General features: G+C 49.7%; 3 protein-coding genes and 1 long non-coding RNA gene across 7 annotated transcripts in view; 1 reads left to right on the top strand and 3 right to left on the bottom strand.

Annotated features, from left to right (window-relative positions):
* The window catches only part of MAZ (MYC associated zinc finger protein), a 5,002-nt gene extending 4,864 nt beyond the window's left edge, over positions 1–138 (bottom strand). Inside the window, exon 1 of one of the 2 annotated variants that reach the window (XM_034988902.1) lies at positions 45–138. In XM_034988902.1, the coding sequence (XP_034844793.1) occupies positions 45–80 (36 nt within the window). In that variant the 5' untranslated portion in view covers positions 81–138. The remainder of the gene's footprint in view (positions 1–44) is intronic. The other variant, XM_034988901.1, reaches the window with a different exon arrangement.
* Positions 139–806: 668 nt separating this feature from the next.
* Positions 807–14,821, bottom strand: KIF22 (kinesin family member 22). The gene is made up of 14 exons (XM_034988900.1): positions 14,764–14,821; positions 8,359–8,554; positions 6,912–7,039; positions 6,667–6,821; positions 6,234–6,443; positions 5,922–6,152; positions 5,630–5,783; positions 5,383–5,518; positions 3,355–3,523; positions 2,663–2,831; positions 2,202–2,269; positions 1,290–1,502; positions 1,126–1,185; positions 807–1,038 (listed from the first exon to the last, which is right to left on the bottom strand). Exons 1-14 carry the CDS (start codon positions 14,819–14,821, stop codon positions 1,003–1,005), a joined length of 1,983 nt encoding a protein of 660 aa, XP_034844791.1. The 3' UTR covers positions 807–1,002.
* Positions 14,822–15,012: 191 nt separating this feature from the next.
* LOC117999613 lies at positions 15,013–23,452 on the top strand. Its single transcript, XR_004676290.1, has 3 exons — positions 15,013–15,168; positions 21,102–21,246; positions 23,099–23,452. It is a non-coding gene; the product is annotated as an uncharacterized LOC117999613 (long non-coding RNA).
* Positions 23,199–26,861, bottom strand: ZG16 (zymogen granule protein 16). Of its 3 annotated transcripts, none has more exons than XM_034988898.1 (4): positions 26,473–26,861; positions 24,817–24,878; positions 24,512–24,644; positions 23,199–23,618 (listed from the first exon to the last, which is right to left on the bottom strand). In XM_034988898.1, the coding sequence occupies exons 2-4, from the start codon at positions 24,869–24,871 to the stop codon at positions 23,303–23,305; spliced, it is 504 nt and encodes a 167-aa protein (XP_034844789.1). In that variant the 5' UTR covers positions 24,872–24,878; positions 26,473–26,861; the 3' UTR covers positions 23,199–23,302. The 3 variants fall into 3 exon arrangements, with proteins under 3 accessions (XP_034844789.1, XP_034844788.1, XP_034844790.1); XM_034988899.1 differs by having other exon boundaries at positions 23,200–23,618; positions 24,734–24,878; positions 26,473–26,503; XM_034988897.1 differs by lacking the exon at positions 26,473–26,861 and having other exon boundaries at positions 24,817–26,242.
* Positions 26,862–27,588: the final 727 nt, after the last annotated feature.

The raw sequence follows: 27,588 nt of genomic DNA, 5'->3' as shown, positions 1-27,588 counted from the left end.
AGGGGGGGTGGGGGGGTGGGGGGGCGGGGGGAGGGGGTTGTTACCTGGAAGATGAAGCTGCTCCAGTTGCCGGGATCCATGGCGGAGGGAGGGAGGGAGGTGGCTCGCGCTCACCCTGGGGCGGGAGGAGGAGGAGGCGGCAGTGGGGGAGGGGGAACCCAGGGAGGAGGCGCGCGGGGCGGGCGGGAGGGGGGAAGGAGGAGGAGGGTGGGGGGAGCGGAGCACACTGCGCGCGGGGAGGGCGGGCGGGGGGCGCGAGGACACACAAGAGGCTGGAGCGGGCGCGAGCGCGAGCGCGCGCGAGGCCAGCGGGAGGGGGGAGGTACGAGAGGGACTCTGGCGGGAGGAGGGACGGGGGAGCCACCCAGCAGCCCGAGTCGCCCCAAGCGCGAGACCCCTGAGACGGCCGCTGATTGGCTGACGATGGCGCAGGTGGTGGGCGCGCGGGAGACAGGGCGGCTTCTCTCTTCCCCCCCCTTCAAAGATTCCACCCCCCTCCTCCCTCCGCCAGCGGCCGTTATTTCGCGCGCACGCGCATAAAACCGCTGTCGTTGCTGAGCGGGAGAACAGGGGAGCGCGCGCCGGGGGTACGGATGGGGCGGGGCTAAACTCGAAGCGCGCGCCCGCCTAACGGTCGTCGTCCTTGGGCTTTCGCGGTACTTTTTTGTTTCCTTTCGGCCACCGTCCTTCCCCCCCCCCCCCCCCCCCTTTTTTTCCTTTCGCCCCCCCCCCCCCCCCCCCCCCCCCACTCCAGCGGTTTATTTACAATCCTGCCCTGCTTCATTCCTGCCTGCTTTTCCCAAAGATGGCGCCGAAAGAAGTTACGCGGAGGAGCTTGTGGCCCATCCCAAGGGCAATTATACCCCCGGCCCCGCCCCCGCAGTCCCAAGAATCAGGCTGAAACATCGGAGTAAAAATTGTATTTACACGACACGCAGTTATATGAGGATTAAAAAAAAAAAAAGGCACAGTGAGGAAAGGAGCTGGCAGTCAGGAGGGGCCTCAGCGCTGGCTCGCGGCGAGACCCAGGATGTTCGCCTGCAACACAGGACGGAAGGGGAGAGCAGCATTAAAGCTGGGGGCAGGGCACAGGCCCGAGAGGAGGGGGCCAAGCGGTGGGCTCACCTTCAGGAATGACTCCATCTGTTTCCCGGATATGCCCTCCACGCGTTCCAGGTCCTCCACCTGGTGGGACGGCAATGATGGGAAGGGGCCTCTGGGGTATCACGCTTCTCCCCTCCCGCCTCCCCCCCCAGTCCATTCCAGGGCCGCCCTCCCTGGGCCATTACCTGGCTAAAGGGGCCGTGGAGCTCTCTCCAGCCCACGATGAGCTGGGCCTTCTTTTGGCCAATGCGCTGCAGGCTGCGCAGATCCCGGGCAGAGCCTTCGTTCAGCAGATCTAGTATCTTTTGGCGCCCATGGGCCAGTAGCTCCGGGCTGATCTGTAGCTCCCAGCAGTCCTCAGCCTTCTCCTCTGGCTCTGAGGCATCCAGGGACTCCAGCTATGAGGCAGGGGGAGGTGAGTGACAGAAACAGAGTTTGCTATTCAGCCGGTGGCAGCAAACTGCTTTAGACTCCTCTGCCAAGGATAGGAGCCTAACAGCAGCTACCTCCCCGCCCTCCCTAGCCTCTCTTTCCCTCAAGTGTCTGTCCAAAAACCCTTGTCTCGAGTCACTCTCTGGGCTGACTCTCATTTTACCCGACTTGTGAAAGAGTGGTAGTAGTTGTTGTGAAGATCAAATGAGTTAATGAACTTAAATTTGTCTCATCTCTAAAAAGGAATGAATAAGCTCTCTTTGACTCCTAGGAAGGCACACAGAAGAATAAATGACAGCCACGCCCCACCACATCATCAGTTTTTAGGTAATTCTTCCAGTGTTGTTTCATTTCTTGAGTGCTTAGGTCATGTTTCCCAAAGTGGGCTCTTAAGTTTGTGGAGTGGGACTCAGGCTACATACTGTACGTAGTAGCTGAGGGTGAAAGCCACAAGAAAGAAAGGGAAGTAACAGGTGATGGATACCCTCTCTGCTAGGTACATACTGCATTTCATCCTAAATGCCCTGTGAGGTATCTCCACATTCAGAGGGTAGGCAACTTGTAAATAGCTGGTGTTTTAACTCCATGGCTAGTGCTCTTCCCATCAGTGCTCACTACCCTTACTTCTCTGCTCCAGATGGAGCTCAAGCATCAGCTGCTCTCACCTTTCTCTTCCGGCCTTTCTTCTTCAGGATATGGATCTCAGCACTTGGGGACGCCGCCTGCTCCTGAACTGAAGGCAACACTTGTGAACCGGAATCACGGCAGAGGCTACTTTTCACCCGCCCTCACTTGGTTCTATTTATGATTCCCCGGTTCCCCTCCAGCCCAAGTGAACCTCTTCTTTTGTTGTTTCCATATGACCTTTCTTACAACTGTATTTGCAAGTAGTCTCACCTGTTATTGCACGGTAATCAGTCCTGCCCAGGTCAGTCGGCCCCCACCGTACTAAGTGCCTGATCACAGACACCCGAGCTCTATTTCAGACCGTCCTCACCACCACCCCCTCCCTGGGGTTGCAATATGGTGGGAGCACATGAGTGACATGATGAAAGCTGCTCTGAACACCTCCCACCTTTCCAGGATCTGTCATGTGGGCCCTCCTGGCCCCCACAGCTGAACTTACTCAGTTGTAGGGGCATCACCACAGCCTTTTTGAGGGGCTTCGCTACGGTGACTGTGCGGCGGGCAAGCGGTCGGAGAATTGTGGGAGACGAGTTCTCTTTATCCTTTGGGTCCACAGCCTCCTGGGCCAGAACCTTGGCTTCCAGTTCTTTTTGCTTCATCTTAAGCCTCTGTTGGAAAGGATCAGAGAGACATGTGACCCAGAACAAACTTTCAGGCAGCATGAAGGAGGTGGGTTAGGAAAGTGAGTGCAGGGCTCTGAGGCCCTACCTGGCAGGGTGAGGAACAAGGAGAGAAGCTACCGGGAGACAACTGGAGCATAATTAGGGGCTTTCTCATGATCGGGACTGCTCAGAGGTGGAACAGGCCCCTTTGTGAAACGCTGAAGGAAAGGGACTATTCAGGCAGAAAGTCCTAGCTTAATTTGGGTTTTAGGAAATGACAAGGTCTTACATTTGTTCCTTTCACCTGGATTTCCACCCTCCCCCCCCACCTCCTCAAAGCTGACCTCAATCATTTTTCAAAGTCCAGCCACATTAAGGACATTTAAGCACCAGCCACAGAACAGGGATTCCGGTGTTAGGTAAAAATTGGATGCTGGTCCAGCCTTCCGGTGTCTTTCCCTATCTGAAGATGCTCAGATTGCTTCTCAAGGCCAGTAGGAATCCCAGCCCCCACTTCCCCAACACTGACCTCAATCTCCAAATCCTTTTCCTCCATTGTTTTCATGAGCACCATCCGCTCTCGCCTTGGGGTGTTTAGCCCATGGGTCCCCTGGCTCGCCTGGGAGCCCAGCAGACGGTCCAAGCTTAGGAGGCGCTCCAGCACAGCGGGGTCCATGCTACTTAGCTTCTGTAGGGGACTGAGCAGACAAAGGTTACTCCGCACCTAGTCCTTCTCTTATCACCCTCTCCACAGCAGCAGGATTCCCCTCATGATGCCTTCAGTTGTATTCTGTGGTTCCAGACTCTGGTGTTAACTTGCTGGGCAACCCTGAGCAAGTCAACCAGACTCTCCGGGTGCAGTGCTTCATCAGGTGAATGCAGATCCATCACTACTTGCCCAGGTGACCTCTCAGGAATGCCAGGAGATCCGATGAGAACAAGCACTTCATGTGCACCTGAGTTCCAAGTGTTCAGGCACTGCCCCGCCCTGCCCTGTAGGCACTCACAGTCTGAATGGAAAGGCAGAGACTGTGAGAAGGTGAAAGCAAGGGTTGTGTGCTGGTTTCTTTGGAAGAGCAGATGGGGAAAGATTCACAGAGGTCATTTTCAGCAGGGCTTTGAAAGCCACTGAGGACCTCAAATGCCAAGCCTTCTTCCCACGGACAGTAGGAAAGTCCTCTTGGAGCTGAGTCCTGACTTAATCTGAGCATGACAATGCCTAACATTTGTTTCTTCCATCTGGAAAGTCAACTTGATACCACCTTTCCCATGAACCCCAACTTGACTGTATCTTCCTTCCTATACTGTGAACTAGCTCTTCAAGGACAGTGACTGCCCTGTTCCTTGTGTGCAAGTGCCTAGGAAGAGCAGGATCATAAAATATGGGTGAACACTAGAGGTCAGTCCTTCCTGGCTCTCACAGAAGCAGCAACTCCTTCCTTACCACACCCTGTCCTACCTACCCTGCATCATCTACTGATGTTCTTCTCTTCTTTCCCTTCCTGAAACCTGAGCCACCTGAGGTCAGGATCTGACTAGGTCTGACATACCCCATCTCTGAGCTTACCCAGGGTGCCTGTCTGGCAGAGACTTTGCCTATTTACATGTAACACACATGTGCGGGGCGTATGTTTCTCTGAGCTTATGCACATAGGAGAAGGGACTGCTGACAGCTTGAGAAGGACAAGATTGAGATGGAGTTCTAAGCAAACACCCTTTCCTGTATGCCATTCATCCTCAACTCCAGCAGTGTCGTTCCCCCACCGCCCGGGGCAGAGTATGTACTAATCCTTGATCTCCTCAGGTCACCTCTGTTCACTGGTCTTCAGATTTACACAGTTTAGAAAGGCTTTTTTTGGGCTTGGGTAGAAATCGGGCAAAAGTAAAACTGCAGCTGGCTCCCTAGAATTAGGGGGGGCCCGGTGGCCAGACATAGAAAGCAAGACCACTAAATAGCAGTGACCTAAGGATTCATGCATCCTGGGCCATGAGATGGGATTATCAGAACCAGAGAGAGAGAGGCTGCACACACAGAAGGGACTTAGTTTAGAGACTTTGGAATGAGGTTAGAAGCAAAGTTAGGACAGCAACAGGCTCCTTATAGAGTCATGGAGATGCTGGACTCTAATGCACACACTGAGAGGTCTCAGGGAGACAGAGCTCTTCATCTCTTATCTCTGCTTTGCTCTTATCCTCTAGACCTGAAAGACCTGATCCAGATTACTCCTTGAGCCAGAAGTTAAAGTGCTCATCCTTGAAACACCTGCCTCCAAATGCGAGGTTCTGCTGACTGCCTAAAAGGGTTGTAAAATGAAAAGGGAGGGGCTAGGAACTCAAGGAGGAGGCTTCCTTCAAGGCCCTGGGCAGCAGCACCAGGGCTAGAGATTAAGCTTAGCACTTCCAGTGAATTCAGTAGAGTAGGATTTGGGGTGAATTCGATGAGAGAGGAACAAATTTGCAGCTCAAAGATCTGACAGGCTAAACCCACTACTCTCTGCACCTAACCCAGACACGACAGCAAAGGGGACATTACCCAAGCCCCTCCCCATCTGCTCACCTGAGTTCCTGGGAGGCGGAGGCTGGAGCTGCTGGGGGCTCAGGACTCCCAATCTCCTCTTCTTCAGGGCCGCGGGCTCTCTTTGCCTCTGACGGGCCTAGCAGTTCTTTCTGGGACAGTTTAACGGGTGCCAAGACTAGGAAAGATGTGGGGGCGGGTCAGCCTCTGTGCTGATGCTAGGCAGCTTCAGCACTCTCTCCAGTTGTCCAGATCTGCCCTTTGCACTCTGGCCAACCCCAGTCCTCACCACGAAGCTGCAGACTCTCATTGGTAAAAGGTCGGTTGATCACCTCCTTGGACCTGGCAGCAAAGTTGAGTGCAGAGACTGTATCTAAGTAGAAGCGTCTCTCAGGAGCAATGTTGGCAATGAGGATGCTGTGGGCTGAGCCACCCAGAGAATCCTGAGGGATGGGGATTGGGCAGGATAGGCAGATCAGAAGCCTCACGTTTCCATTCCTCGACTGCGGTTCCCCAGCCTCCCGGCACACCGGAGAACCTCCTTCTCCAGCCCCTTTTCATCCTGAGATGGGTGGCCTGACCTGCAACAGGCGAGTGAGCTTGCTGTCCCGGTAAGGCACACGAGGGAGGCCCTGGTTCAGCGCATCCACCACCTTGCCCAGTACAAAGAGGGAGGAGTTGATGGCTCCGCTTTCCTTCAGCCGCAGACCCTTGTTACCCGTGCGCCGGTTGTCCTCGGAGCCAGCCAAGTCAATCAGGTAGAGTTTACCCTCCCGCTGGCGAAATGGGGCCAGACGTTCCCGCTGATCCACCTGGGGTTAAGAGCAAGGGCCCCCAAGCTTAGTTCAGCCTCTAGGGGCTTCCCGGCTCCTCCCCCCATCAGCAGGCCTCACCTTAACCAGGAGCACAGCATGACTGCGGGAGGAGCGCTGGTTGAGCCGGGTGGCTCCTACAGTCCGATTTCTACTGGCTGGCAGGAAGTGCCGCTCAAAATCAGCAAAGCTAGTGATGGGCTTCTGTGTGAGGCCCGGAATCAGGATGTTTCCCCGACAGTCTTCTCGGATCACCAGGTCTCCTGATGCAGGGTCCAAGAGGTCTAATACCTGTTGGAGCAGGGAGAGGTAGGGCCAGTTCTCCAGACACAGGCTGCTTACTTCCGGGGCATCAGTCTCCTCTGCTGGACTGTCCGAGGTATACCATCTGCTCCCCCGACCTCTGTCTGTCCAGCTCTTGCCTCCTTGCTAGGGCAGAGCTTCACGGTCAAGAACTGGATCTTATTTTGTTTGCCCTTTGTCTCTCCCCTTCCCAACCAGAGTGGGGCCTCACCTTTTCCTGGTAGATCTCTAAGTAGGACATAGTGACAGAGAGAGCCCATGGCCGGCCCTCACCGCCCTCCTCCCTTGTGAGCTGTAGGAGGTCCATGAGAGCCCGGGGAATCACTCCAGGTTGCTCTGGGCTGCCCAGCATTGTGTGCGTCTTCCCTGGGGAAAGAGTGAAGATCACTGTGAGATCTTCCTCCCCACTCTTGAGCCCTCTCGGACCCATAGCTGTTCCCTATCTGGCTCCCTCACCTGCCCCCGTGGGCCCATAAGCAAGCACACTGGCATTCTGTCCTTCCAGCAAGTGCCTTAGGATGGGCTGCACTGATCCTGCATAGATGTCCTGCTGAGAGCTCTTCTCCCCATAGAAGGCATCAAACCTGCAGGCAGGAAAAAAGGAATCAGTGGAGGGCTCCATCCTCCCCCAGATTTAGAGGGTAATAATACTGGCCTCGGATTTAAGAGTCTCTATCGCTTTTCTTGCATAAAGACCTCAGAAAGCATCCAATGAACACCTGTTCTGCCCCAGTCCCCGTACTGGTGTTAGGAATACAGAGATGAGTCTGATACCCTGCTCTGGGCAGTTCTGTAGTCTGGTGGGACAGAAAGATACCTATACTTTTCTGTGATTCAGGAAAAGAAGAGGAGGACACACTAGAAAGAGTAACTGATTCTGCTTGAAGAAAGAGGATTTTGCCAGAGAGAGAAAAGAAAGATATTCCGAGTATCAAAACTAGCCACCAGACAAGGCATGGTGTGAAAGGGCAAGGCTTCCTGATCTTTTTCCCCGACACGGTACACGTGAAAAGTAGTATCTGTACACCAGAACGGAGCAGAGGATGCTGCCGATGACGAGATGAGACTCCACACACCTGCGGTCCATTCTCCGCACTCCAGAGAAGCCGCGGCTGAGGCCACAGCAGAGATGAGTGTTTTAAGGGGATTGTGTTGGGGGAATGAGGCTGGAAAGAAACAAGTCAAACTGCCAAGGGCCTAGAATGAGGTTGTTAAAGATTTTCTGTAAAGAGCCAGAGAGTAAATATTTTAGGCCTGGTGAGCCATAGGATTCCTTGTGCAGCTATTCACCTCCATCATTACAGTCGGAAAGCAACCATAGACAGTATGTAAATGAATGATTGTTCCACTAGAGCTTTTAGTACAAAAAAGACTCCTGGCCAGATTTGACCTGCAGGCCGTAGTTTGCCACCCCCCAGCCTCGAATGACAGGCCAAGGAGTCTGATCTCCGATGGGGTTTTAAAGTAGCTGCACCTTTGAGTTCTGTCCCCAAATCTGGATGGTCTTCTCTCACACCACCCACCTGCAGCCTGGGTTGGCTGGCTGGTCTGTGTTCCTCCAACCCTTCCCACACCTCCCCTGACCCTAGTTGGGGCTTCCCTGCTCACCTTTGCTACTCCTTCCCCTTCCCATCTTTGTGCCTATTTCCCCCATGAGACTGTGAACAGTACCGTGTTGGGTTCAGCCTTCAGCCTTCCCCCAAGTATCTTACAGACGACCTGTCACAGTGGGCACCCAGGAAGGTTTCTGAAAGACCAAATGAAGGTGTGAGGAACAAAGCTATGCTAAGGAAGGAGCAAGGATCCTGAAGAGACACATCTGAGAAACCATGTGGGCAGTGCTAATGTGAGCAGGCCTAGGCAAGAGGAGAGGGGCGGGAGGGCAGAGTGGCCTGAACCTTACTGGTATTTGAGAGTCTCCTGGTGATTCCTCCAGTTGGCAATCTCTAGGGAACAGCTGTCCAGGCCCCGCACACAAGGGGGATCACCTGCTCCATCTGTCCCATCCACAAATGGCCGCAGCCGCACAGCCACCCTTACTCGAGCTGGAGGCGGGCGCCGGCCAGCCCCCACCTTGCTTAGCCGACAGCGACCAGCTCCTAGAGAGAAGGTAAGTTTTGAGGCATGAAATACGGTGGTAGCACAGAGGTAACAGTAGGAGCCTTGCAGGAAGAGCTACTTGATACAGCTGAGCTCTGAAGGATGAATAGCAGCTTGCCCGGAGGACGGTCAGAGATTGGAGGAGAGAGATTATATACAGGTCGGGGACTGCAAACCATATCATGTACTTAGCAAACATTAACATTTATTAAGCACCGACTACATGTCAGGCATACTTTAATCTTCACGGTGTCCTTGAGGTAGGTTCTACTCATGCCATTTTACCAATGAGGAAGCTCATGGACGTGCGGCAGCTCTTCTGAGCACCTCAGTATGTTATACCTGGGGCCTGTGCCCATTACATCTTGTTTCAGAGCCCACACTTTGTCCTTTTGCTCCTCAAAAGAATAAGCAGAGCCTAAAAACAAAACAAAACCCCAGCATCTTAAGTAGATTAGAGACCCTCATACCCTTGACAGAGGGGCAGGGAAGATGGATTGGAAGTGGAGGCTGAGGTCCAAGGGGACACCCTGGGAGGGTCAGAGGCCCCCAGCTCATTTCAGGGAAACTCCTTCCACCCTGGCTGTATTGTGGGTGTCCCTAAGCTTGGCCCCAGTTCCTTCCTTGCTCTACAAGTAGGTCCAGTGGGGTGAAGATTGTCAGGTTTACACCAATGACCTGGAAGATCTTGTTAAAATGCAGATTTCGGGACGCCTGCGTGGCTCAGTCGATTAAACATCTGCCTTCCGCTCAGGTCATGATCTCAGGGTCCTGAGATCAAGTCCCACATCGGGTTCCTTGCTCAACAGGGAGCCTGCTTCTCCCTCTGCCTGCCACTTTCCCTGCTTGTGCTCTCTCTCTCACACACAAATAAATAAAAATCTTTACATTAAAAAAAAAAAAAAATGCAGATTTTGCTTCAGTGCCTGGAATGATGCCTGAGCTTTTTTTTAGTATTCTGCATTTCTAACTAACTGCCAGATGATGTGGATGCTGCTGGTGGGACACGCTTTGGATTGCAAAGGTATTGTAGACCAGCATCTTCCGGGGTTGTTGTAAGGATTAAAAGAGTTGACATTTGCCCCCACCCAAAACCAGTCCATGAACTGCCTGACTTTTCTGTGCTTCTATTTCTTACCTGAGGTTTACAACACATACTTACATGTTTAAGTGTGTATACACACAAAACTGTTAATGATTGTTTTCTCTTGATGGGGATTATGTAGGTTTCTTTTCTATGTTACCCAGTTATGTAATGCTGTAATGTTTGCATTAAAAATAAATAAATAAATAACACTGTGGACATCTTCGTTTCAAGGGAGTAAGGTTGAGAGGCAGCCCCCAGTCCCTTTTGTCCCAGCTCAGTGTGCAAAAGGCAGTAACATGCAATCCTTCTCTAGTGTAAGCTTTCTGTTTGGTTTGCTTCCAATAATTAAATCTAAGTCATTAAAAAAAAAAGATTTTGAATATTTTATCAGAAAACACAAGATAAAACTTTTTTTTTTAAGATTTTATTTATTTATTTGACAGAGACACAGCGAGAGAGGAAACACAAGCAGGGGGAGTGGGAGAGGGAGAAGCAGGCTTCCCGCAGAGCGGGGAGCCCGATGCGGGGCTCGATCCCAGGACCCCAGGATCATGACCTGAGCTGAAGGCAGACGCTTAACGACCGAGCCACCCAGGCGCCCCACAAGATAAAACTTTTATAAAAAAGTCTGTTTGGGGCACCTGGCGGGCTCAGTCAGTAGAACATGCAACTCTTGATCTTGGGGTCACAAGTTCAAGCCCCACACTGGGTGTAGGGATTAGTCAAAAAAATAAATAAAAATTTAACAACAAGTCTCTTTATTTTCGTGAGACTGAATGAGCTGAAAAATATCTTAGGAGGGTATTTCTCTATTTTATGTTGGAGGATACCACACTGTAGCTCACAGCTAACAGCAGAATTTTTTTTTTTTAAGATATTTTATTTATTTGGGGTGCCTGGGTGGCTCAGTCATTGGGTGTATGCCTTTGGCTCAGGTCATAATCCCAGGGTCCTGGGATCGAGCCCCACATCGGGCTCCCTGCTCCATGCGAGGCCTGCTTCTCCCTCTCCCACTCCCCCTGCTGTGTTCCCTCTCTCACTGTGTCTCTCTCTGTCAAATAAATAAATAAAATCTTTAAAAAAAAAAAAAGATTTTTTACTTATTCACTTGAGAGAGAGAGAGAGAATGAGTGAGCGGGAGGGAGCGGGAGAAAGAATCTGAAGCAGACTCCGCACTAAGCACAGAGCCCAAAGCAGGACACGATCCACAACCGTGAGATCTCGGCCTGGGCCAAAACCAAGAGTTGGACACTCAACCGAGTGTTAGGTGCCCCTAACAGCAGAATTCTAACCTAGATCTCTTGGCCTCCAAAAATCTGCTTTCAATGAGGATGCCATATTGCCTATTACATACAACCTGGGAAAGTTCTTGGCAGCTCTGACTCTCCCCATTTGCTAGTGGTAGCAGCTAGTCGTCAGGACCATAGGCCTCATATAAGGCAAAAGGCTGGTATGTGGCCAACGCAGAAACAGCAAGACAAAAAGGTGGACAAGATGACCCCTGCTGAGAATTTTACACATAGTAAGGCATACCCATAAGCAGATGGCCTACAAGAACTGGGCCTCTGCTCCTTCATCTGACAAACGAAGCCAGTAATTCCAAGTTATGGTTTACAAGGCACTTGGGCATCGAGTTTTCACTTGATCTTCATGAATCCTGAATGTGAGTAGCAAGTCAATAGAAACCTGCAGACGTAACCATGCAGGTGAGAAAATTAAGGTGCACGGACTTGTCAAAAATGTGTGTAGGGGCAGAGAGAGAGGGCAGATACAGATGCATCTAAGGAAGTTTAAGGGGGAAGGGGAAGTCTATGGTAATGTAGAAAGAGTGTAGACTCATGTCAGACAGCTGAATTTAAATTCCAGCTCTAATGCTTATTGGATTGTGACCTTGGGCAAATGACTTAACATCCATGTGCCCCGGTTTCTTTGTCTATAAAATGGGGTGAGGTGGGCCTTGGAAAGGCTTAATGAGATCAAAAGAAGTAACATGTAAAATGCCAACGCAGTAACTGGCATACAGTGAGTAGGTTCATTACTCAAGGTAAGATGGCCTGGGTTCAAATCCCAGCTCTGCCACTTACAACTAACTGAATAAACTGGGGGAAATGATGGTCTATTCCTGTGCCTCAATTTCCACACCTGTAAAATGGGAATAAATAAAAATACGTCCTCACTGGGTTGTTAAGGCAGTAAATAAAGAATTGATGTAAAAGTGCTCAGAATGTGCATTTGGCACATCGGTAAAAGCTCAGTGTTTTATTTGGTATTCATCCTTCATTTTCCAAATGTGGAAGCCTCAGTATAGAGAGGTTGGCTAACTTGCCTGTGATCAACAGCTGCTAGTGACAGAGCTTCCACACTTGATCTTAGCCAAAAGGCCGAGAAGCGATGTGACAGAGCTTCCAATGAAGGTCTAACTCCAAAGTTCATTATATGGCCTCCCAGTCCTCCTCGGCCCCTCCTTTTTGTATGCAACCCCATGGGCCTTGGAGTCAGAGACAAGTTCCACCTACCAGCTGTGTGACCTTGGGAAGCCTTCTTAACCTCTCTGAGCCTCAGTTTCTCTTTGTAACAGTATCTACCCTCGTAAGATTGTGAGGAGCCACAGAAAGAATGTACATACAATGTTTGGCTCAGTGGCTGGCGGCAGGGGCTCAGTAAATGTTAGCTATTGTTACTACCTTCCTTCACTTTTTTTTTTTTTTTAAGATTTTATTTTTATTTATTTGAGAGAGAGAGAATGAGAGAGAGAGAACACCTGAGAGGGGATAGGGTCAGAGGCGAAGCAGACTCCCTGCCGAGCAGGAAGCCCGATGCGGGACTCGATCCAGGGACTCCAGGATCATGACCTGAGCGAAGGCAGTCGCTTAACCAACTGAGCCACCCAGGCGCCCACCTTCCTTCACTCTTGCTACTCACCCCTCCAAGTATCAGCTCACTTCCGCCCTCACCATTCTGCAGGGTCACCAATGACCTCCTTACTGCTAAATCCAGTAGACACGCCGACCCCCATCCTATTTGACTTCCCAGCAAGATCCAACACCCTTGATGTGCTTTCCGTTGAGAAATGCTTCCATGCCAGAGAGCTTCCATGCCAGAGAGCTGAGGGAAACAGCTCTCTGCTCACCCCGTCTAAGTTTCTGCCAGTCTTAAATGTTTTTCCTAGGCTCCTTCTATCCTCTCTCTAGCACAGGGTTGCTCAACTTTGGCACTATTATCTTGGGCTGGACAATTCTTTGTAATACGGCTGTCCGGTGTGTTGTAGGCTGTTTAGCACACATATGCCGGTAGCATTCCGTGGGCCACAGCCCCCCCCATACCTATAACAACCAAAAAAGTCCCCAGATATTACAAATGTCTCCACGGGGAACAAAATCGCCCCTCGTCGAGAACTATACTCTGATTCATTTCATGGGCATGGTCCCCGGCTTTCTTGGCTTTAATCACTATCTTAAAGCTGATGACTCCTAATCCACACCTCCAAACTAGAGCTCGCTCTCAAACTTAGGATCCAAGTGCCCAGCTGCTGCCCTGACACCTCCCCTGACACGGTTCTCAGGTACGTCAAACCCCACCTGTCCTTTTTTCTTTTTTTTTAAGATTCTATTTATTGGTGAGAGAGAGAGAGCACAACCAGGCGGAGCAGCAGGCAGAGGGAGAGGGAGAAGCAGGCTCCCCACTGAACAAGGAGGCGGATGCAGGACTCGATCCCAAGACCCTGGGATCATGACCTGAGCCGAAGGCAGACGCCCAACTGACTGAGTCACCCAGGTGTCCCTAACTCTTCTTTTATTCATGAGGAAACTGAGCCAAAGACAGCGTCATTGGCCTCTTCATACATCATAAATAAGAAATCACTTGGGGGCTCAGTCGTCTGCCTTCACATTTTGCACTCTCTAAAGCAGTTTATACATATCTCTCATTGCCTTCCAGGATATTATATATTTATATGATTATCTCTTGAACAGATTATAAGCTCATTTGGGGAAGGGTCAACATTCACTCAAGCATTTTTATGGTATTTACTAGGCACCAGACACAGTGAGCCTTGGAAAGGGGAGGGGAGGTTGTGCTCCAAAAGCAACAACATCAGGTGCTTGGGCATAACGGTTAAGAGCAGGGGATCTAGAGTAGGGCTGCCTGAGTGCAAATTCAGACCCCAGTATTTACTAGTCGTGTCAACTCTGAGCAAGCTATTTAACCCGTCTAAGCCTCAGTCTCCTCATCTGTAAAACAGGGACAATAACAGCCAACCACCTCACAGCATTGTGTGATGATGAAATGATTCCTCACCATAAAGTGCTTACAACTGTGCCTGGCACCTAGCAAGGGCTCAACATGTGTCTGACATTCTGCTAAATAGCTCTGGTTCTCTACAGGGCCTGACAAACGGCAGGACACTCAAATCAATTACTATGGTGCCCACCGTAATCACTGACCAGAACTCAGTGTACAGGAAGAGAGCAGAGACATATGTAAACAAATACTCACATACAAGATTCCGAACGTCCCAAGAGCCTTTCAACCCTAAGATAGCATTGACTTGCACGGCTAGAGCGAAAGGAAACACTCCCTTATTTCGCTGGTGCGTGATCTCAGCACATCTTAGGCTGTCAACTCACACCCAGCAGCGGCCGGTCTGAACTTCGGCCTGCCCTCCTGCATCTCCCAGGGATCTCCCCTCACCCAAACAGTAAGTCATACACAGAACCCTTCCCCCCAAACGCGCATCCAGTTCCTTTCTTTTGGTCCTTACGGTTAAGTGTCGGCTACTTTTCGCTCGATCACTCACGTCATCTCCCGAGATGGGGTCACTGTCCCCATTCCACAGAGAAACTGAAGCTCACAGAGGAAAAGTGCGCTAGGCTCAAACAAAGCTCTAGTGTCGGAACCGGCTCTTAACACGGTCCACTGACCCGCGCGGAGAGCTGGAAACAGTGAGCAGGAAAGAGCGAGGGGGGCTGACCAGCTCGGGACTCCCACACTCCCACCTTCCCCTCCCCGCCCCCGCGCCATTTCGGCCTCTCCCCGACAACCCGCGGAACCCGGACCAGACTCCGGCGCATTACCCCACCAGCCTCCAGACTTCGGCGCCCCGCCCAGGCCGGGCTCGCATACCTGAGATCGTCGCCGCCATCTCGCGTCGCCTCCGCTGCGCCGTGCCCCCCGCGTCCATTCCACTCCCTCCGTTGGCCCGCCTCTCGCATTCGAATTTCCCGGTGCCCCGCCCCCTGCCCTGGGCTCCACCAATCACGGCTACTCGCCGCCGGAAGCCCCGGCTGGTAGCTCGCGACTATCCCGCCCTCTAGGGTTCGCCTCAGGGACCTGCAAGAAAGTGTCCCGTGGCGGAGGACGCATGCGCGCAGGTTGGCCACCCAGCCGTGGACGTCGCGGCCCGCGCCCCGCTCGAACGCTGGTGCCGAAGGCACGGGCGGCGGTGGCCGTCGGACGAGGTGCTGGGCGCGGCTGGGCACTGCACTCCCCGTTACCTTCTGGCTTTCGGGTTTCCAAGCAAAGATTTGCGTAAGTGCAGACTTTTCGCCTCCTTTTCCCCCCTCAACCATGAATTTTGGTACAAATCAAGCAGCGATTCAATAGATTTCCCCCCAAAATTTCCTTGAATTGAATATTCTAAGTGAGCTTCACTTTCTGCAGTTTCTTGCCTCGGGTTGTTTCGCGCCCTGTGGGGTGGGGTGGTCGTTCTTGTGGATTTCAGGACTTGAACTCAGTTTCAGTCAACGGGGTGCTTTACCTTCTGGTCACTTGTGTCACTCCTGTAGGTCTGGACCACGCTGTCTGGATGTAGACAGTCATGGTGCACTCACGTCTTGCTGAGCCCAAATCCGCCATGTGAGGTGCAGATGCCAGGTTACATATGTGCCCTCTTATGTCAAATCTGAGCCCGGGAGACCAGCTCAGATGTTCCTTACTCTGTAACTCAACACATCGGAGTGGGCGTTAAAGGCGTGTTCAGTCTTTTACCTTGTCAACTTCACCCACGGTTCCACCCACCCAATGTCCTGTAGTTCACCGGTCTGTGAAGTAGTTACCTGTCCCTTCTGGAAGCTTAACCAGGGATGAATATCCCATCTTTGAGCTCCTGGTAGGGCCCTGGTTTAGAGATGATGTCCAACCTATTAAAAAAAAAAACAAGTGGGGCGCCTGGGTGGCTCAGTTGGTTAAGCGACTGCCTTCGGCTCAGGTCATGATCCTGGAGTCCCTGGATCGAGTCCCGCATCGGGCTCCCTGCTCAGCAGGGAGTCTGCTTCTCCCTCTGACCCTCCACCCTCTCATGCTCTCTCTCTATCATTCTCTCTCTCAATAAAAAATTAAAAAAAAAAATCTTAAAAAAAAAAAAGAAATACTGCGAATGTGGGCGCCTGGGTGGCTCAGTTGGTTAAGCGACTGCCTTCGGCTCAGGTCATGATCCTGGAGTCCCGGGATCGTGTCCATCGGGCTCCCTGCTCGGCAGGGAGTCTGCTTCTCCCTCTGACCCTCCTCCCTCTCATGCTGTCTCTCATTCTCTCTCTCTCAAATAAATAAATAAAATCTTTAAAAAAAAAAAAACAAAAAAACAAGTGTTAGATCAGTGGTTCTCAAATTTTTTGGCCCTGGAATCCTTTTACATTCTTAAAAAGTGAGGCTCCAGGGGCACCTGGCTGGCCCAGTCGGTAGAGCATGCAACTCTTGATCTCGGGGTTGTAAATTTGAGCCCCATGTTGGGTATAGAGATTACTTAAAAAAATAATTAACAGATCTTAAAAAAAAAAAAGTTGAAGCCCCAAAGATCTTTTGTTTATATGGGTTGTGGGTTGTGTCTATTCAATAGTTACTGTATTAGAAATTAAAACAAATTAAAAATATTTATTAATGCACTTCAAAATTGCAGTAACAAATCCATTGAGACAGAAGGTAGATCCGGGCTCGGTGAAGGGTTGGTGAATTGGGACTATGGCTGTTAGGTATGGAGTTTCTTTTTGGGTGATAGAAATGTTCTGGAATTAGTGTGATAGTTGCACTACATAGTGAATATACATAGTGAACTGAAAACCACTGAATTGGTTTTTTACACTTAAAAATGGTAAATTTTATGTTGTGTGAATTATATCTCCATTTAAAAATCTCAAAAAATTACAATAACAGACCCATTACATATAATATAAATAACATTTTAATTTTAAAAATAACTTTTCCAAAGCAAAAAAATATATATATAGTAAGAAGAGTGGCACTGTTTTACATTTTTATGAATATAATGCCTGACTTAAGGGAAAATAGCTGTATTCTCCTATTTGCTTCTGCATTCAGGATGTTGTGATATTAATATGTCATATAGCTTCTTGAAAACTCCACCATATACTCAAGAAAGGATGCAAGGGGAAAAGGCAAATGGCATCTTAGTTTTATTATGAAAATAGTTTTGGCCTTGCAGACCCTCCCCCTAAGGTGTCTCAGTAGCCTCCAGAGTTTCCTGGACCACACTTGGGAAACCACGGACTTAAGATGATTGGCAGCTTGGTCTTCCCCACACTTCAGGAAGGGCTCTTCATATTTTCATATTTGTTGCCAGTCCCCAGATATTTGGTAAGATACCTGCCAGAAATGGTTCTGTTGGTGGTTGTAGTTTAGGGATTTGACCTTTGCTGTCTCCTGGGTGACTGCATCAGCTTGTGCAGATTCAGGCTTCTCTATTCTTGGGAATGCTCAAGATGCCTGGCGCTGTGTTTACTTAAGATGGCTCTTTCCCTGCTACCTTCTGCAGTGGGAGCTTGAGGACTCAGTACCAGCCTCTGTGGAGTTCCTGATGATCCACATGAGGAAACAGTCATAGTTCTATATCACCCAGTTAATTTGGTTAATTTGGTGACCTCCTGTAGGGAGGGTCTTGAGGAGGGCTTTTTTTTTTTTTAAAGTAATTTCTACACCTGACCTGGGCTCGAACTTAACAACCCCAAGATCAAGAGTCCCATGTTCTACCAACTGAGCCAGCCAGGCGCCCCTAGCTGGCAGAGGCTGGGTGGGTGGTGGGGGAAGGGAGGAGTGTTCTTTTTGAGAGATTGCCTTTCAACTTCAGGTTGCCATCAGAGGAGTTGTGGGCTCTCTTTGTAACTTGTGGGCCTTTGGGCCCTTCATTCCAGGCATGTTCCAGAGCACTCCCTACTTGAGGAGACCTCAGGCATGCCCCTGTTCCAGGCCACCTTCTTCATACACATAGCTCAGTTATCCCTATATGGCATTCAACCACTGCACAATGAGGCCAGTTGTTTTCATGTAACAGTAAAGTCTTAGAAATTAGATTTCTAGATGTATGAGCTCAATACATCTTAGAGAGCGTGTGACCCAGAGAAGCTCATTTTACATGTGGGTGATTGAAACCCAGAGAGGTTAAGAGATTTGAATGAGACCATGTAGCTGTGCAAAGGTAGGACTTAGCTTTCCCAAGTCCAAGTCCCTGGGCTGTACTCTGTCAACTCACTATGACATCTAGTAGCTAATAGCTAAGTTCCCTGCATTCCTCAGTAATCATTTTATCTGATTTTGGTCAGCAAACTCCTTCACTGCCTGCTATTGTCCTAACTCCCCACCCCCAGCCCTCCTAGGTTTTCTCACGTGCAACAGCTAGTTTATATGTCTGGCTGGGCTGTAGTCGAGCATTCAGTCAAAACTAACCTAGGTGTTGCTGTTGAACCCGGGGGCTCTTGACTGGCTCTGTTGGTAGGGCATGCCACTCTTGATCTCAGGGTGGTAAGTTCAAGACCAACCTTCAGAGTAGAGATTACTTAAAAAAAAAAAAAAAAGTTGAACACATAGAAACAGTAGAATGTGGTTGCCAAAATCTGGGAAGTATGGGAAATGGGGACATGTTAGTAGAAGGGTACAGACTTTCCACTGTGTCACATGGAGACTGTAGTTGAAAATACTGTATTGTATGATTGCGATTTGCTAACGTAGTAGATCTTAAGCATTCTCACACCAAAAAAATTTTTTTAAGGGTACCTATTGATAAAATAAGATATGGGAGGTGCCTGGGTGGTGTAGCCAGTTAAGTGTCTGCCTTTGGCTCGGGTCATGATCCCAGGGTCCTGGGATCGAGCCCTGCATTGGGTTCCCTGCTCTGTGGGGAGTCTGCTTCTCCCTCTCCCTCTGCCCTTCCCCCTTGCTTGTATGTTCTTTCTCTCTCTCAAATAAATAAATAAAATCTTTAAAAGTAAATAAATAAATAAGATATGAGGATATAATATACAGCATAGGGAATATAGTTAATAATATTGTAACAATTTTTTAAAGATTTTATTTATTTATTTATTTGTTTATTTATTTGAGAGAAAGTTCAAGCATGAGCAGGGGGGAGGAACAGAGTCTGCTGAACATGGAGCCCAACGCAGGGCTCGATCTCACAACCCTGAGACCACAGCCTGAGCCGAAACCAGGAGTTGGACACTTAACTGATTGCGCCACCCAGGCGCCCCAACCACTTCATAATGTATTTAAATAGTAAATCACCACGTTGTATACCTGAAACTAATACAATATTCTATGTCAATTATTCTTCAAAAAAAATTTTTTAAGGTAACTGTGAGGTGATGGGTGTGTTAAGTAACTTGATTGTGGGAGTCCTTTCACCAGGTATACATATCAAATCATCACGTCGTACACTTCAAAAATATTAGAATTTTATTTGTCAATTATACTTCCAATAAAGCTGGAAAAAATTTTTAAGAAAATTAAGTTACTAAAAGTGTAACATTTGATGATATAATACATTAATTTACAAGGAAGCAAAAGAACAAAACTGGGGTTTCCCTGAGGAAGAAGAAGTTCCACCCATGGACTGCAGCACGCCCTCCTGCCCTCAAGTTTCCAGATGGCCAGCCTGCCCTCCAGATTTTAGACTTGCCTCACCCGCCTCCACAGTTGTGGAGCCAATTCTTTGCAATAAGTCCCTTTATCTATAGGGGTCGCCTGGTTGGCTCAGTCGGTGGAGCATGCAACTCTTGATCTCGGGGTTGTGAGATCAAGCCCTGTGTCAGGCCCCACACTGGGCATAGAGCCTGCTTAATATTCTCTCTTCCTCTGCCCTTCGCCCCCCAAAAAATTAATTAATTTTAAAACAAGGCTAATTTTTCCTTGTACTCCTCATCTTAGAGAGGATCCAACTCTTCCCAGTTGCCGATACTAAACATGGTAGTTCTTCCAGACTTTCCTCCTTCACGCACCTTCATGCGTTCATTTATCAAGTTCTGAGTCCACGCTCCCCCTTGAATCTCTCAAATTCCTCCCTCTCTTCTCTTCCTCACATTGTTGCCTTTGTTCAGATATCCATCATCACTGATCTAGACCTATTCTCTTAACTATTACCCTGCTTCACCTTCAATCCATTTTCCCTACTTATACCAGAAAAAAATGACTTCCTTATAAATCTTTCTCAATCCTTTGGGTGAAATTGTGTCCTTGACACAAACGTAGGCCATGCTTTGGGAGTCAGGTGGATTCTGGGAAACAACAAAGGAAAATGGCCCAGGGACAGCCAGTGAGTTAAGGTCAAGAGCCTTTTGGTGGAGAGGCACTATCTCAAGGGGAGAGAAGGGTGAGAGAGTGGAACATCTGGGGGTTTGGTGATGAGCCACAGCTAGGCCTTAACCCCAGCCTCAGAACACCAGTTTGGGTAAACAGTCTCAGGAGCTATCCTTGAAGAAAAGAGTCAGTACAAGCCCAAATCTTATCTCCTCTTGATAAATTATGAAGAAAAGCCCAAATGGCTTCATGTAGCCCATAAAATAAATAAAGTTTCAATAGTTTAGCATGACATTCATGGTCTCTGCCTGTCCATGAGCTTCATCTTTGCCGAGTTGTACTCTGCATTTTAGCTGTGCTAAACCACTTGTCATTTTCATATGTTCGTATTTCTGCATAACCTGGGGCCTGAGCCCAGTACTGGGCCCCTGTACACATGTGTGCACGTGGACACACACACACACACCCCACCCCTTCCTTCACCAAGTCTTCCTTAGCCTAGAGGAAAAGAACCCAACTTTCAGTGGTCTTTGTATTCCGAAGCACCTAGCAGAGAATATTTGATAAATGTATGATTAGCTCAGTTTAGCAATTTTCAAACTTTGTAAGTGAATAAAAATTTTCTTTAAATCAAATCTTTGGGGCGCCTGGGTGGCTCAGTTGTTAAGCATCTGCCTTCGGCTTGGGTCATGGTCCCAGGGTCCTGGGATCGAGCCCCGCATCAGGCTCCCTGCTCAGCGGGAGGCCTGCTTCTCCCTCTCCCACTCCCCCTGCTTGTGTTCCCTCTCTCGCTGTCTCTCTCTCTCTGTCAAATAAATAAATAAATAATCTTAAAATTAAAAAAAAATAAAATAAAATCTTTTACAGAAGCCTAATATGTAAACTAGACAATAGCCAGGAATCCCATTACTTCATCCTCTTCTGCTGCTTCTGCCTCTCAGGTACGAGTGCGTCCACCCGGCCCCATGTGAAGGCCGCTAGCTTAAAGCGTGTCCTGAAGTTGACCAGATAGCTCTGTCAGACTCAGCCATACAAAGGAACAAAGTCCTGACACATGCTACAGCATGGATGAACCTTGCAAATATGGTAAGTGGGAGAAGCCAGACACAAAAGGCCACGTTATTGTATGATTCCCTCTACATGAAATGTCGGGAATAGGCACATCCATAGAGACAGAAAATAGATGGGTGGTTATAAGGGGCTGGAGAAAGGAATGGGGAGTGACCGCTTAATGGGGCTGAGGTTTCTTTCTGAGCTGATGACAGTATCCGGGAATTAGAGAGGGATGATGGTTGCACAATCTGTACTAAAAACCACTGAAATGATACACTTTAAAAGGGTGAATTCTATGTGCTTTATATCTCAAAAAAAAGTAATTACAGTGACATAATTATTCCATTCCATGGAATTGTTTGAGAGAAATAAAGAAATTGTTATAAAAACAAGCTAGGTATTAGTTTACTTCTGTAATGTTAGTATTTCTTTCTAAAATTACATGTAAGGGGGCGCCTGGGTGGCTCAGTTGTTAAGCATCTGTCTTTGGCTCAGGTCATGATCCCGGGGTCCTGGGATCGAGCCCAGCATCAGGCTTCCTGCTCAGCAGGGAGCCTGCTTCTCCCTCTCCCTCTCCCTCTCCCCCTGCTTGTGTTCCCTCTCTCGCTGTGTCTGTCAAATAAATAAAATCTTTAAAAATAATAAAATAAAATTACATGTAGGGACGCCAGGGTGGCTCAGGCAGTTAAGCCTCTGCCTTCAGCTCAGGTCATGATCCTGGGGTCCTGGGATCGGGTCCCACATCAGGCTCCTTGCTCGGCGGGGAGTCTGCTTCTCCCTCTGCCTGCCATTCCTCCTGCTTGTGCTCTCTCTCTGACAAATAAGTAAAATCTTTTAAAAATAAAAATAAAATTATGTTTACATAATTGTTATCTTTGTCTGACTAGGGAGAAATGTGACTCCGGCACTCCCCATGATGTGAATCAATCTTTTGGGAGCAATGAGTGACTTCCCCCACCCCCAACCATCACCACCAAAAGACAAAACAAAAAACCGTCACAATCTTAGGACTGGCAACTGGAGTCTTAAGAATTCTCTCCAAAGCAACTTTATATTCTTTTTTTTTTTTTTTAAGATTTTATTTATTTATTTGAGAGAGAGAGAATGAGAGACAGAGAGCATGAGAGGGAGGAGGGTCAGAGGGAGAAGCAGACTCCCCGCTGAGCAGGGAGCCCGATGCGGGACTCGATCCCAGGACTCCAGGATCATGACCTGAGCTGAAGGCAGTCGCCCAACCAACTGAGCCACCCAGGCGCCCAAGCAACTTTATATTCTTGATGTATCTCTGCAGCCACTCTGTTGCCTCTGGAACACTAAGCAACCCCCTAAGTTCATGGAAACCCACGATGGAAATCTACCCCTCTTGTAATGCCCTTGTTTGAGGATGGTATTGGCAGAGGAGAAGCTGTTGAGGAGGTGGTGGCTTCCTAGGGAAAGAAGCCCAATTCTGAGCGAGCTAAACTAAGCAAGGACACCAGTGCTTCTGGGCAAAGGAGGGGGGGAGGGGGGAAAACTAGGCTGGAGTCACAGGCAAGGTCCTTGACACAAACGTAGGCCATGCTTTGGGAGTCAGGTGGATTCTGGGAAACAACAAAGGAAAATGGCCCAGGGACAGCAAGTGAGTTAAGGTCAAGAGCCTTTTGGTGGAGAGGCACTATCTCAAGGGGAGAGAAGGGTGAGAGAGTGGAACATCTGGGGGTTTGGCGATGAGCCACAGCTAGGCCTTAACCCCAGCCTCAGAACACCAGTTTGGGTAAACAGTCTCAGGAGCTATCCTTGAAGAAAAGAGTCGGTACAAGCCCGAATCTTATCTCCTCTTGATAAATTATGAAGAAAAGCCCAAGACTTTTGCACCTCTCTCTCTCTCCCTCCCACTCTTCCCCAGAATGACGTCCGTCCGACAGATAAGCAGAAACGAGCTTCGCACGTCCAGAAGCAGAGCCAGGAGGCAGATCCCAGCGGCACACCCCCACAGACACAAGTGGTAGCTATGTCCTTTTAGCTTTTTTATTGAGCCATGTGGATGAGGTTCATGGTAAAGAGGTTCTCACACCCCCTTGCGGTGCCCAGCCTGGGACGGAACTGAGGCTCAGCAACTGCCACAGTCACTGGGGTAGACGTCCCAGTGCAGGCCGATGGCGTTGATGAGGGAGCCAGCGCGACCACTGATGAATCGAAGCACAGTGTGGGGGTACAAGGGGACAGCTTTGAAACGCCTGCCTTTGTTTTTCCCAAAAGGCAGGTGGCGGCCCTTGTCAGTCACGAAGACCAGCTGCCTCACGTAGTACTTGTACTTGCCGGACACCTGGATCACTGACTCCCCAGGGTGCAGGACGATCTCCTCCAGTTTTCCCTGGGTGCCGCCCACGTAGTCGCTCCACACCTTGCCATAACGGACCTGGAGCCTAGAGGCCGGGCAAGGAGGGAAGGAAGACCGACGCTGAGTGGGGTGATCCGAATTCAGGACCCCTTGGCCTACCTGCCGAGACCTGTAAACTGGTGACGGGTGACAGGCCTCCTGCCAGTCCCACAGTGTGTGAGGGATGAGTGAGCCCTTGAGATCATACAGGGAACTTCAACTCATTATGCCGACAAACACATAGGCTCAGAAAGGAAAAGTCACTTAGCCAGAGTCACCCAGACCAGACCAGTGCTGGAGCTTGATTTTGAAAACTAGATTCCTTGGGGCGCCTGGGTGGCTCAGTCGGTTAAGCGGCTGCCTTCAGCTCAGGTCATGATGGGATCGAGTCCCACATCGGGCTCCCTGCTCAGCGGGGAGCCTGCTTCTCCCTCTCCCTCTGCCTGCCTCTCTGCCTACTTGTGCTCTCTATCTCTCTGTCAAATAAATAAATAAAATCTTCAAAAAAAGAAAGCTAGATTCCTGCTGTGCCCCCCCACACACACACACCCCACCCCATGTGAAAGGAGCAGAGGGATCTTTCTGGAAGGTTCTCATGAGGGCAGAGACTTTGTTGTCCCAGGATATAGTCCAGGATCGGAAGGATACACATTTTTAGAAGATGCATCAGCAAAGATGGAGGATGCCAGAGGGGCCTTAGACCTTGGATGGGGCCAAACCAGCCACCTTCCAGGCGCCTGAACAGCTATGGTATAGGATTTGCCCGAGGTTGCGTGTGCTTGGGCCTGTAGCAGCACGGGACTCAGATCTCGGTCTTCTAACCACTCTCACATATTATCATTGCGACTTGCTGACTGGAACAGACGTAACCCAAAGTGACTGAGAACTTTCCAAGATCAGAGGGGATCCCCAAACCCGGAGAAACACAAGGAATCTTACCCTACGATGTAGTATCTGTTGACCCGGATACGGATGGCGGTGATGGGACCTTCCAGCTGGTAACCAGAATGGGAGAATCGCTGCCCTCCACCGCTTCCATACTCTCCATTGTAGGAGGAGGACCTAGTCTGAACTGGAGGGGACAGTAGGAGTTGGAGGGGGAAATCTCAAGAGCTCAGTTTCTCCCCACCATCCCTATACCTCCCACGACTCAGTGCCCACCACTCCAAGCCAGCTTGGCCACCAGCAGTGAAGGAGGCTGCCTTCCCATGATGCTAGTGCTGGGCTCCTGGCTTCTCACTTACTGGCACCGGCCGAGGCTGATACACAGAGAAGGGCAAGAAGAGCAATGGTCAACATCCTGGCGCTGAAGTGGAAAGAAAGGAGAAAGTCAAGGGTTAGCCTTTTTCCTCTGGACTTCATTTAGCCAGGTATCCCTGACCTCAGTTGAGACTCAGCCTTCTTTGTCCTTCAACTGAGACCTAACTGACCCAGTCTTGGGTTTGGAAAGGATTTTCCCTAGTCTCTGGTCCTGCTCCTAGAAGTCTATCTTCTGTGTCCTTAACCCCTCTGTCCTCCCTGGTCTGGAGGTAGCCAACTCCTTTCTTCCATCCCAGATCAGAAGATCGATCCTAACCCTCTGTCTGGACCAAGCTGTGTTAAGTCCTGTTCCCTCCTGTCACAAAGCAGGAAAAGAGTTTGCAAAGAAGTGGAGACCATCTCCAAATCATAGAGATGGTTGGGTTTCCCAAACCAGGAGTCTGAGCAAAACCTAACTGAAATCTGCCTGTGATGGACTGGCCTGGCTTGGGGGATATCTGGGGCAGAGTTCAAATTCTTAGCTTCGCGCTGGTCTCTGATCAGAAGGAAAGGAGCATTTTAGAGCTGCGTCTCTGTGTCACCGGGGGAGTGGAGGTGATGATAGACGAGACCACCAGCATCAGAGTAGTTCAGGCGGAGGTGGATAGACTGAGAGATTGCAGGAGTTTGGACCAGCTCAAGGTAGTAGATACCAGATGTCTGCTCTATGTGTCATTCTTTCTCCACTAACACAAATTCTGCCACATCGATGCCCCCGAGCATCCCAGGCATCCCCATTCCTTCCACCGAGACCCAGATATCTTTTGCACCTTACTCAGATGCAGATGCCCCAGTTAGCTGACACACAGGTCTCCCCTGCTGCTCAATCCAGGCAGTTTCCTGTCCAGCTCAGCTTGAATTCCCCCTAACTCAAACCCAGCCATCCCTGTCACCCATTAGCTCAGGCCTCTGTCACCCCTCACCTGGCAATTTCAAGTGCAAAGTAACCCCCCTGAAACTTTCAGATCTTTTATACCAGGTCCAAGCCCTCCCCCTGCTCTTTATCGTGTGAACCTCACTTCCTGAGCAAATATGATCAATCTCTTAGGATCGGTTGTTAGGCAGGGTCTGGAACTTCTTATCCTGCCTCTCCCCCCAAAGGTTACAGGTCATAGGGTGGGGTCCACTTGGGGCCAAGGCCCAGATCTCAGGACAGGCAGAATAAACTTGAGAAAAGGTCACCAACTGAGGGGCCAGAAGCTTTGGGTGGGCGAAGTTGCTACTCACTTCTGGGTGTGGTCTAAGGTTCTCCCTCCCCTCCTTGGGTGTTCTGCAGGTGCTCCTCCCTGCAATCTGTCAACTTTCAGGATAAACACTGTCCTCTCAGGGCATTTGAAATATAGATTCTCCTGGAAAGGGATTATACTCCCAATGCCCTAGACTTAGGAGTGTCTACTATTTTCCAGACAATTTTTTCTGTCTGTCTTCCCTGTTACTTTGTATGGAAAAAAAGTCCAAACATATAGAAAAATTGAAAGAATTATACAGTGAACACCCATAAACCCCCATGTCAATTCTACCATGGTTAATATTTTGCTGTGCTTGTTCCCCCCCCCCCCCCCCCGTCTATCCATCCCCAACCTGCCAGACTGTTCACAAACCTTTTCGGAGAAGGGTAACATGGTGTTGCAGGTGGACACTGAACTCCTGTAGATCCCCCTCCTGGGAACAGAGGTCCAGAGGGCAAGTGGAAAGCTAAGGAAGTAAAAGTAGACAGGTCCTCCTTTGGAGGCAGTTCTGGGCTCAGGGCCTTAGGACTTCCAGGAGTGACGGCCGAATCTTCTGGGGGCTACAGCCCACACTGGACAGTTGCTCTTTCCCATAGGTCTGAAACCTTCCCAGGATTGATGTAATAGACTTCTTCTCTTTGGAGGCCCTTCCCTTCCACCTAAGTCCCTAGGACAGACTCCTGAGTCCTACTTCCTGACCCCTCTAAGACTGGCTCTTTGACCCTCTGAGTCAGCAGATCCTCCCAAGCAGAGGGAAGGATGGAGCCCAGGGAGGGGCTGGAGTCATTAGCCTCAGTTCTTAATGACTAGTAGCTGGACACACAGAGCACCCACCCATCACAGGCTCACCATCTAGGACTGAGGACTCCTCCCAAGAACACAAGGGAGCCACACCCTAAGGAGCCAGCAATAGGACAGGGCTCTTCACTGGAGGTTCCAGAACAAGGAGGGCAGCCCAGGACACGTTGTCTGATGGCTCTTCTCCAAGTTCAAAACAAGCCTGTCCTGCTGACATAACTTCTTCATTCCAGATATTTTGTTCTGTCTCTTGTCCTCTCTGGCTTTCCTTTCTTTCCCGATTCTCTGTCTTGATCTTTTCCCCTCATCTCCTGTTCTGAGGATTTTTCTTTATATTCCCTCTCTCTCTGCCTTTTTCTTTCTGCCTCTTTGTCTCTCCTCCTCCCCCAAACTCTCTCTTTCCTGTCTCCTCTCTCACTATTGTTTGTCTCTCTCCTCTTCCTTATTAGTATATCCCACAGGATGGAACCAAACACCAGATATCAAAGATGGCAGTTCTGAGAGGTCTGAGGTGAACACCTTGGGAGAACGCCCTCGTCTTCCCATGCATGACACATCTGGGACCCTCCGAACAGAGGCCCCCACACTTGTCATAGGTTCACTCTGAGGCACTGACTCAGAGAGCCAGAGTCTCCCCCATGCCTGCAGACTGGCCCCTGGGTTCCCCACAGCAGGCCCTCCAGCCCCTCT

Source organism: Mirounga leonina, unplaced genomic scaffold (genome assembly GCF_011800145.1).
Source record: "Mirounga leonina isolate KUSES-001 unplaced genomic scaffold, KU_Mleo_1.0 Mir_454, whole genome shotgun sequence".
Classification (NCBI taxonomy): Eukaryota; Metazoa; Chordata; class Mammalia; order Carnivora; family Phocidae; genus Mirounga; species Mirounga leonina.
This window is presented reverse-complemented; position numbering and strand designations above follow the sequence as displayed.

Coding starts and splice junctions, on each gene's coding strand:
- KIF22 (XM_034988900.1), bottom strand. CDS start 14,821: ATGGACGCGGGGGGCACGGCGCAGCGGAGGCGACGCGAGATGGCGGCG. Junction 8,555..14,763: donor GATGGCGGCGACGATCTCAG/GTATGCGAGCCC, acceptor CCTTCTCTCTAG/GAGCTGGTCGCTGTCGGCTA. Junction 5,784..5,921: donor AGCTCACTCGCCTGTTGCAG/GTCAGGCCACCC, acceptor CCCATCCCTCAG/GATTCTCTGGGTGGCTCAGC.
- ZG16 (XM_034988897.1), bottom strand. CDS start 24,934: ATGAAGTCCAGAGGAAAAAGGCTAACCCTTGACTTTCTCCTTTCTTTC. Junction 24,645..24,816: donor ATCAGCCTCGGCCGGTGCCA/GTAAGTGAGAAG, acceptor TGTCCCCTCCAG/TTCAGACTAGGTCCTCCTCC. Junction 23,619..24,511: donor AACAGATACTACATCGTAGG/GTAAGATTCCTT, acceptor CCCGGCCTCTAG/GCTCCAGGTCCGTTATGGCA.